This window comes from Lathyrus oleraceus, chromosome 5 (genome assembly GCF_024323335.1).
Source record: "Lathyrus oleraceus cultivar Zhongwan6 chromosome 5, CAAS_Psat_ZW6_1.0, whole genome shotgun sequence".
Lineage (NCBI taxonomy): Eukaryota > Viridiplantae > Streptophyta > Magnoliopsida > Fabales > Fabaceae > Lathyrus > Lathyrus oleraceus.
The window spans coordinates 392,261,136-392,270,681 of NC_066583.1; the positions used below are offsets into that span (position 1 = coordinate 392,261,136).

The 9,546-nt window shown below is 35.8% G+C and overlaps 2 protein-coding genes across 2 annotated transcripts; both read right to left on the reverse strand.

Annotated features, from left to right (window-relative positions):
• Nucleotides 1-3,573: 3,573 nt before the first annotated feature.
• Nucleotides 3,574-4,744, reverse strand: LOC127080933 (ribonuclease H2 subunit A). The gene is made up of 6 exons (XM_051021220.1): nucleotides 4,730-4,744; nucleotides 4,462-4,599; nucleotides 4,293-4,380; nucleotides 4,075-4,195; nucleotides 3,817-3,896; nucleotides 3,574-3,647 (listed from the first exon to the last, which is right to left on the reverse strand). The coding sequence occupies exons 1-5, from the start codon at nucleotides 4,742-4,744 to the stop codon at nucleotides 3,890-3,892; spliced, it is 369 nt and encodes a 122-aa protein (XP_050877177.1). The 3' UTR covers nucleotides 3,574-3,647; nucleotides 3,817-3,889.
• Nucleotides 4,745-4,752: 8 nt separating this feature from the next.
• LOC127080934 (probable fructokinase-6, chloroplastic) lies at nucleotides 4,753-6,757 on the reverse strand. Its single transcript, XM_051021221.1, has 6 exons — nucleotides 6,665-6,757; nucleotides 6,153-6,365; nucleotides 5,835-6,032; nucleotides 5,582-5,719; nucleotides 5,157-5,273; nucleotides 4,753-4,974 (listed from the first exon to the last, which is right to left on the reverse strand). Exons 1-6 carry the CDS (start codon nucleotides 6,755-6,757, stop codon nucleotides 4,840-4,842), a joined length of 894 nt encoding a protein of 297 aa, XP_050877178.1. The 3' UTR covers nucleotides 4,753-4,839.
• Nucleotides 6,758-9,546: the final 2,789 nt, after the last annotated feature.

The window sequence follows — 9,546 nt, forward strand, 5'->3', positions numbered from 1 at the left end:
TTATTACCAAATAATTAATATGCCTAATTATATGTAATAATCCCAATATAAAAAAAAATTATCTTCTCTCAAACCTTAGACCCCCGATAATTAGTAAATTTCCAAAACACCAATATACTCTAAAAACATCAAAATTCACATATAATGAATGAATCACGCAAATAATTAAATAAAATACTCAAATTTTAAGTTGCGGTGTTACAACTCTCCCCCGCATAAAAGAAATTTCTCCCTCGAAAATTATTTGGGGAAAAAAAATTCGGATATGATTCCCTCATCTGACTCTCCAGCTCCCAAGTCAGACTCCCTCCAGAAGGTCCTCCCTATACCACCTTCACTAAAGCAATCTCCTTCCCTCTGAGTTTCTTCACCTATCCATCCTTGATCCTTATAGGCAATGTTTCGACAATCAGGTTCTCTCTCACATGCACATCGTGCAACACCCTAAACCCCCGCATTTCATTTTAATGTATGATTTAATAAAATTGCAACCACAAAGGGTGTCACTCACATCAAATATATCTTCCTCCGTAACACGGGTTAAAAATTTCACATAAACACCTGTCATCGCATGCATACCTTCACTTAGGGTATCATCGCAGCAGAATCATAATTAAAGCAATTAAAAACTATATTGCATTCATATCATTTAGTCCTAATTTCAACTTCCATAATAAATAAAGAGTTTAAATAAATCAGCTCAACAACCACATCAGTTAGAATACTTCACCATAAACATGACATAAGAAGTGAAAGAAAATGTTCCCAACCCAATGTTATGTGGTCAGAGCAAGATCCTATTAAAGTAAACGACAAACTATTAGAAGCCACTCCAAGAGCTACCTTCCACTTACTTCAGCAATGTTACTCTTTAGTATCTGCACGATGTCCATGTAAAGGCAACATTGAAACAGAAGAGGGTGAGAGTTCATTTCAATAATAAACAGTATAGAATGAAGAATAAAGTACAACATCTACACAATCATGCAAAATAATATATCATATTCTCACATCCAAATCATAATCAACATCATACACGACAACATCTCAATTATCATTAACATCATACAAAACCACATCTCAATTATCATTAACATCATATGCAACAACATCTCATCCAACAACACATCAATAATAACCAATACAAATACAGCATTAATGCAATACACTCAACACCGACTCGACATGCATGTGGTACCAAATATGAATACTCAGGTTCATCTCACTCCAGGATCCCTACCATAGGATCGATTCCCTCTAGGAACCGGAGCACACCAAAATTGCTACCATTACCATCGGTAACATTTCACTAATCACCCATAATAGGAATTAGCTACTCACACCCGATCCATCACCATAGGATCGATGCTCACGAAAATAAGACCGAAGCCCGTACACCAAGATGCATGACTCTCAAATAACATGCATTAACACAACAAGGTTCACCAAAAGGATCCCCGCAGACATCTCATCATTTATGCATCACACCATTCATCATGCAAAAACCAATTCATGTTACCATTTGAATAATTTCAACGAACAACAGCAACTCATCAACATCTTAACATCATCACACTACAACAAACAAGACCTTAGACAACACTTTTTTTAGCCTTAGACAGCGCTTTAAAGCGCTGTCTAAACCTCCGCTGCTAAAGGTTTAGACAGCGCTTTTTTTAAATCTTAAAAGCGCTGTCTAAGCCCCCCCCTTAGACAGCGCTTTGGCCAAAAGCGCTTTATAAGACCCTCTTATTTTAAATTTTTTAGGTATACCTTAGACAGCGCTTTTGAAAAGCGCTGTCTAAGCCCCACCCCCTTAGACAGCGCTTTGGCCAAAAGCGCTTTCTAAGACCCTCCTATTTTAATTTTTTTAGGTATACCTTAGACAGCGCTTTTCAAAAAGCGCTGTCTAAGCCCCCCCCCCCCCCCCCCCCCCCCCCCCCCTTAGACAGTGCTTTTGCCTAAAGCGCTTTCTAATCCCCCCCTTAGACAGCGCTTTTTACAAAAGCGCTGTCTAAGGTATACGAAAATTTTTGAAGCTTTTGTTTTAAACCACATTTTTTCCAGGTTTATAAACCAGAATTTCTACCTGTTTTCAACCAGATTTTGACAGACAATTATCACATTTTATATATGCCATTTTGGCCTTTTTTCTACCAATTTTTGACGGTATCCGGTCTACTTAAGATTAAACCTAAGTTGACGGTCGCGGGTGCTAAGAATCCGAATGACACGTCCAAACCATTGGGGCGCATCAATTTGTCATACAAAAACCTAATATAAAAACATCATTAACATAAAGTAAACATCATTCACAATCAAAATAACATCTTCATTGTATATATCTTAATGTCAATTATCATTTATAATCAAAATAACATCTTTAAAATGACCATCATCTATTAAAAAAATTTAGAAATTTAATCTCTTCATCTTCAATGGATTGAAAATCTTCATCAATATCATCATTCATAATCTGCAAAATAAAAGTAATATAATTGAAATAATATTATTATTTGAAGACTATAAAATAATTAGAATGTAAAGCATAAAACAATTCAACCTTACATGATTATTATTTGGAGCATATATTGATGATTCTCTCTTTCATGACCAATACTTGTAGCAAAATGTAGAAAGATCTTCAATACTACATAGCCATCACAGGAGCAACATATCTCATATTTCTTACTTAGTTCTTTTGAGCTTTCTAATAGAATAATATACTAGAGTTGAAGTTGAATATGTCTTCCAATACAACAGGCATAACGGTTACCAAATACATACTAAGAACATTCATCCATATAAGAGTAACACATTGCATCAAAAGGAATTTAGCTAGTTGAAAAGCAAATTATCATTCCCTACAGACTAGTGACCAACCATCAAGTAAATAGTGAATTGGATTATAGGATCATATACCTTAAGTTGCTTCCTTATGACATAAGCATTCTCCTCCTCAGCATCATTGTTGTACCGTAATTTCTTTGTGAAGAAATGAAAAGTTGCAGTGTTGCTCTTGGGGACATGCACTGCCATGTACTCAAAATTAAACTCTTCCGACTAACACAATAAAAATACACATAATTAGAATACAATAGTAAACCCAAGAACATGTGATCAATAAATAGAATCTAAAAAATGCACTACCATGTACTTAGTACCAAAGACCTCTTATGGGTATCAACCACGCTGAGGGAAGTGATAGTAGCATGACACTTACACAATAAAACTAGAGCAGTCCCAAATTCATTTATTCCTATAAGACCAAGGGCAAGCATTCAGCCGTTATTGACATTAAAAATCAAAATTTAATTATACACAATATTTGAAACACATTATTTTAAAAACAAATAAGCCATCATGACTCTAACGAACTCCTCATAGTTGATCTGACCATCACCGTCAACATCAACTTCGCGAATCATCTCGTCAACCTCTTCATATTTCAGCTTTTAGCTGAGATTTGTCATAACATGACAGAGCTCAGCTGCAGTGATGAAACCATTTTGATCCTTGTCGAACACACAAATTAGTATCATGTCATAAGAAATACCAAAAGCTTCTCATCTTGGCATTCTATATAATGAAAACCTCTAACCACCCAAATTTAAAACCAATTTAACACTCATTTTATGTTTCATCCCCTGCATTCAAAACGAAAATATCATGGAAAGAATAGGGAAAGTAGTACAAATTAGCAAGGTAGAGCAAAATTTAAAATAGAAGAAGAAAAATTTATTAAATAAGAAACTAGAGTAGAAATAACCATTTTTTGTTAGGAATAACATTACCGAATGGAAAAAAATAACTTACTAGTAATGAAAGGTTCAAAAATTCTTTGAGGTTTGAGAAATTTTGAACAAACAAAGTCTTTAATAGTTAGGGTTTAAGACCTGCGAAAAAGAAAGGGTTAGATTCATACAGAGAGAACAAATAAAGTTGAAGGAGAGTTTTTACAAGTTGAAGGAAGCTCGTCCGGGGAAGGAGAGCTCGTAATAGAAGGAAGCATGTTTATGAAGCGAGCTATACACAGATTTCAGTAAAGATTAAGAAAGCATTTAGCATGCTTACCATAAAACTTCAGCACCACTTTTAAAATAAGTGCTGCAAGTTCCCCAACTAAACCGAACCAATGTTGGAAAACCGAAGATAGAATGTTTGTGATTTTCTAGCCAAGACTTGGTTGCGGGATCTACATTAACAAAGAAACAAAACCATATTTATTATAATTACAATGTAAATCAATATAATACTCAATATCATATGCGATGTACTCATGACACTCTCACCTGCAGGATATCCAGAACCAAAGTTCCTGTGTATATTATCAGCAGTCTCATCGAGCACCCAATCTCTTACAGCTCGGTCCCTCGTAACCTGAAAGGTTGGATTAAAGATTTTAAGTAAACAATAAAACATTATAGTATACTGATGTAGTTTTAGAAGAGAGTTAAATACCTTTGCAGCTATACTTGCACCACTGACAACAGGATAAAGACTATCAGCTTTCTTAGCAACCACAAATTTGATAGATGGGAAATTTTTAGACATTTTTGCCTCATATTTCCCTGGATCTCCGACCGTATCAATATAAACCTGAAAAGCACAAATCATACATTAAATTACATCTCTAATAATTCAATTATCTGCTTAACATTACTACCCAAGTACTTTAACAATAAAAGTTACAAAAGCCTCAATTTTCTCTTTCAGTAGCCGATTTTACCTCGGTTAAAAGCATATGCCAAATTATTAAAACACTTGGGCCTTATTTACTGCATTAACTAAATAAGTTCCTAAAATTCACCAAAGAAAAATAAATATGGGGATGTGAAATTACAATACAGGTTCAAGCAGGGCATTCAGAACAGTTTCTTTTGTGGGCAATGCAGGTATTGCACCTCTCTCAGTCACAGTCAATGCACCACAAGCATTGGCAAACTTGAGAGAATCTCTCAGTTGTTCCTCTTTCTGCAAGTTTAAACCACATGATGTTTAGAAAGTTATGTACAAAGAAGAAAAAAATAATGTATATTGAATAAAAATAACCAGGAAGATATCATAGAAATAGTAAGCTAAAATTTTAAGACAGTAAAATGCAATGAAAACTTTTTAAATTGAACACTTCTTTGAGACAGAAAAACAATGCTCACGTGAAGTAATGAAAGATCTGTAGCTAATTGTGATAATATTCCGGCCACAAACGCGTCACCAGCTCCGGTTGTGTCAACTGCATCCACCTTCATTCCCTTCACTCTACCACTAAACTCCTGCAAAGAAATAGATAGGACAGATGTTATTAACGGTGGATATGGGCAAGCTTAAAATCCTTCATAGCAATATGGCAGATGGAAAAGGTTTAAAATCATGGTTGTCGTCTTGTCGATAATACACTATAACTAGAAGCATAAGTGTTATTAGAATTTCAAACTAATAATTTTTCACTGCATGATTTTTTTTGTTAGTAATTAATTTCTTAAACATAGATGTCAAACAATGCAGATTGATTAATAACAAAGATAATTAATTACTTTTGCTTAATTGAGGCCGGAAGGAGTAGGGTTTTTGGAAGGCATACCTTGGTGTAATATCTGCAGCCTTCTGAACCTTCAGTAACAAGCAGTAGCTTGAGGTTTGGATGGAAAAGTTTTCGTACAACGGCGTCATCGTATGGATTTTCACCATTTGTAAGAAATGAAATCTCTTCTTCACTTATCTGAAAATACAATTATCAGATTGGTTTTGTTAGAGAAGGTATTGACATAACCCTATAATTCGTATTCTAAACAATGGAACGGAACAAGAAAATGGAAACTAAAGAATAAAAGAACCTTGATGATATCTGCAGTCTCCCATATACTCAAAATCCCTTCTCTAGCACTATCTGCAGAAGGCCATAAAGGAAGCCGCAGGTTAGGGTCATAAGACAGAAATACGCCGGCATCTTTTGCTGCCTTTGCAGCAGCTATATGTGCCGATTTGCATGGTTCTGTTATAAGACTGATCGACCCGTAATGAAAGATCTTGGCCTGCCAGAAATAAATAACAGAAGAATTTTACAACAATAATATATGAATTAGGTAGAGTTAAAGTGGAAAACGTTTGGAAGAACATAGACTCGACCAATGTTTTGAAGTTTTAATTTTCACCTTTCTGATTAAGTCTAAGTCTAGTTCATCTTCTTGGAGCAGCATATCAGCACTGGGATTACGATAAAACATGAACTCTCGCTCTCCGTCACTCCTCAGTGTAACAAATGCTAAGGCAGTACGTGCACCAGGGTCAAAACGCATCCCTTGGTTGTTTACATTATTTTCCTTGAGTATATCAGCAAGCATATATCCAAATTCATCCTCACCAACCTATTTATGTTGAAAATGAGTTTGGAAGAGAACTTTAAGATTTCTGATTCATGAAACTAAAATACAGTAATGCCAAACAACAAAAATTACTTACTTAGGGGCACCGTCGAAGATTGGTTGTAACCAAAACCAAATATTTACTTACGATTAAATAACACAAAATATCATTGGTGCCAATTTAATTGATTATAAAATAATCAGAAAAAAAAGAGAATGAAGTTGATTGAGAAAGTACCGGCGAAACTCAAAGTAGCTAGGGTTTTCTTGTAGGAGAGAGGACAGTATAAACAGCCATAGACCATAGGACGAAGAACGGGACCTCTTCCGGCTTCGTCGATTCCCATTATGCAAGGCTCCGATGCCCATTCTGGAACCATAGCTTCGGATCCCATTTTCGCACATATAATGGGGTTTAGGGGAAGAATCTTTCACACAGGATAAACAAGCTCTGATTGAGGGTTGGAAGAAGGGGGAATGGATTTGGGAGAAAGAGAAGCAAGCTCTGATTGAGGGTTTGGGAGAAGAATGTAGGATTTTTAGGATTTGGGAGGGAATAACTTTTTTTTCGTGACATGGAGGGAATAAAGACTTTAGACAGCGCTTTTGGTTTTAATTTTTTTTTTATTTAAAGACTTTAGACAGCGCTTTATCAAAAGCGCTGACTAAGGTCTATATTTAAAAGCGCTTTCTAAAAGCGCTGTCTAAGGGGGGGTCTTAGACAGCGCTTTTAGAAAGCGCTGTCTAAGACCCCCCCTTAGACAGCGCTTTCATTATTTTTTTGGAACATTTTCCGTGTTTTATTTTAATTTTAACCTTAGACAGCGCTTTCTTTTAAAAGCGCTGTCTAAGATGCGCTGTTAAAAGTCATTTTTGGCGTAGTGTCAATATAACAACAAAATTATCACACCACGATATTACAATAATGCAACGATTCATCAACCAAACGTATAAACCAATACATTTATTAACATGTTAGGAATTTTAATAATATTAAAACATATCAAAAATCACTACCATGTTATAGGTACTAGAGTTAGCTTTCTAATGCTTCGAACAACATCAAAATCGTACTTACAAAATAAAAGTTATGACCAAAATCGTCGGGATATGTCAACAATTCATTCACCGAACGTACGAACAAAAACCTCACCAACATAGTAGGCATATGAATAATACTAAAACAATTCACTTATCACCATCATGTTATATCTCTAAGAGTCAGCTTTCTAACGCTTCAAACCCTAATCTAAAATGATTCACGAGTTGAAAGTTATGATCAAAACCGTGCACGGAGGCATTACTAAAAAGTTGTTGCTTTTCTAAAATTTCCAGCATGATTTTCAACTTCTTCAACCCCAAAAATGTCCATGAAATAATCACCAAAATTATTTTATCCCTGAAACAAAGTTATAGCTCTCTATTTCAAATATCCAACGCTTCAAACGACACTCAATTTAGACTTACATATCAAAAGTTATGGTCAAAATGATTTCGACCAAAAACACGAACATAGGCTCCCACGCTGAGCACTGTCGTGACTGACAGAATGCATAATTTTCTGCATTTTTCATCGTTGGAGGCCTTCCGGACCTCCGATTTTGATTCCACAAAATCCCCAACGCTCAGAAAATTACAACTCATGCAATACTCTAATCATCTTTAGTTAATTTATATTTTTAATACAATTAAATCATCTAATCATTGTTTTAAAATTATGTATAACACCTTCGAAATTGCAACAATGGTAGATATGTGTTCAATCATCAAAACATAAAAATACACGCATATAAGGTACACAAAATTCATAATATAATCATCATATAACAACCATCATAACATCCCAATTCAAAATTATGAATCAAAATACTCAACCCTAAGGAGGTTAAGTGTTCCTTCATTTTATTCTTCTACCATACCCTTTACTATTGGAACAAGTTCTCACCCTTACCTGATCTCCAACAAAAGTCCTTGATCTTCTTCTTCAACCTCAAGCTTTTACTCTCCCTCTTTGTCTCTTTTGCTCCCAAAAATCTAACTTCTCTCCCAACTTTTGAAATATATAGTAATCTCCTTACTTTTGCTTAATTATAATTTTTGCCTAATTTAACTATAATTTCCCTCTTCTTACCATAAACTCTTCTCAAATCCCACAATTGGCCCAAACTCCTATTCTCTCAAGTTTCTTATATAATAATAAATAAAATTCTAATTATTATAATTATTTTCTAACTTACTTTATCGACTCACCGCACCCTACTATTTCTACCGCACCCCAACAACACAATTTCAAATAATTTATTTTAAATCGCACCAACATCAAATAATAAAATAAAACACCGAAAATCATAATGAATCACCAATAATTAAAAATTAAACAATTAATAAAATTGAGGTGTTACAACTCTCCTATACTTCAAGAATTTTCACCTTCGAAAATTTCCTCAAGTGAACAGATTCAGATACGAATCCCGCATATGACTCTTCAAGCTCCCAAGTTACGTTGCACCAGTTGGTCCTTCCCATTCTACATTCACCAAGGGAATTTGATAGGTTAATCCTCCTATCCTCTACAAAATCTAGTAAGGACCGATGAAACACAGAGTGAGCTTTCGAGACTTCACACCAGAGCGAATCTTCCAAGACTAATGGGGCATCTAGAGCAAGAGAATTGGGAACTGAAAGAGGAGGTAGCTAGACTGACTGCCATGATGGAGTCAGTACTGACTACTCAGAGCCAATCGTCTCCAACTCCTGCAACTCCTCCCGCGAGGACGGTTATTTCTGAGGTAGCTTCCTCAACTGTGCCTGCCGCAACAACTCACTTTGCGCCAACTATGCCAGCCGGGTTCCCCTGGGGAATGCCCGCCAACTTCGTGCCTGAGAGTTTTGCTCCAACTCTCGCTTCTCTGCCGGCATCTAGCTCGGTCCTTGTTGTGCCACCTCCCGTTGTGCATACTTTGCCAAGAGTAGAAGACACCGTCTATCATTCTGAGCCGTCTGAGGGCGCATATGTTTATGAGAAGATGGATGCAATGAATGACCAATTCCTTCAGCTGCGCAAGGAACTGAAGACTCTGAGGGGTAAAGACCTCTTTGGTAAAACTGCTGTTGAGTTGTGCTTTGTGCCCAATGTTAAAATCCCTGTAAAGTTCAAAGTACCTGACTTTGAGAAGTACAAGGG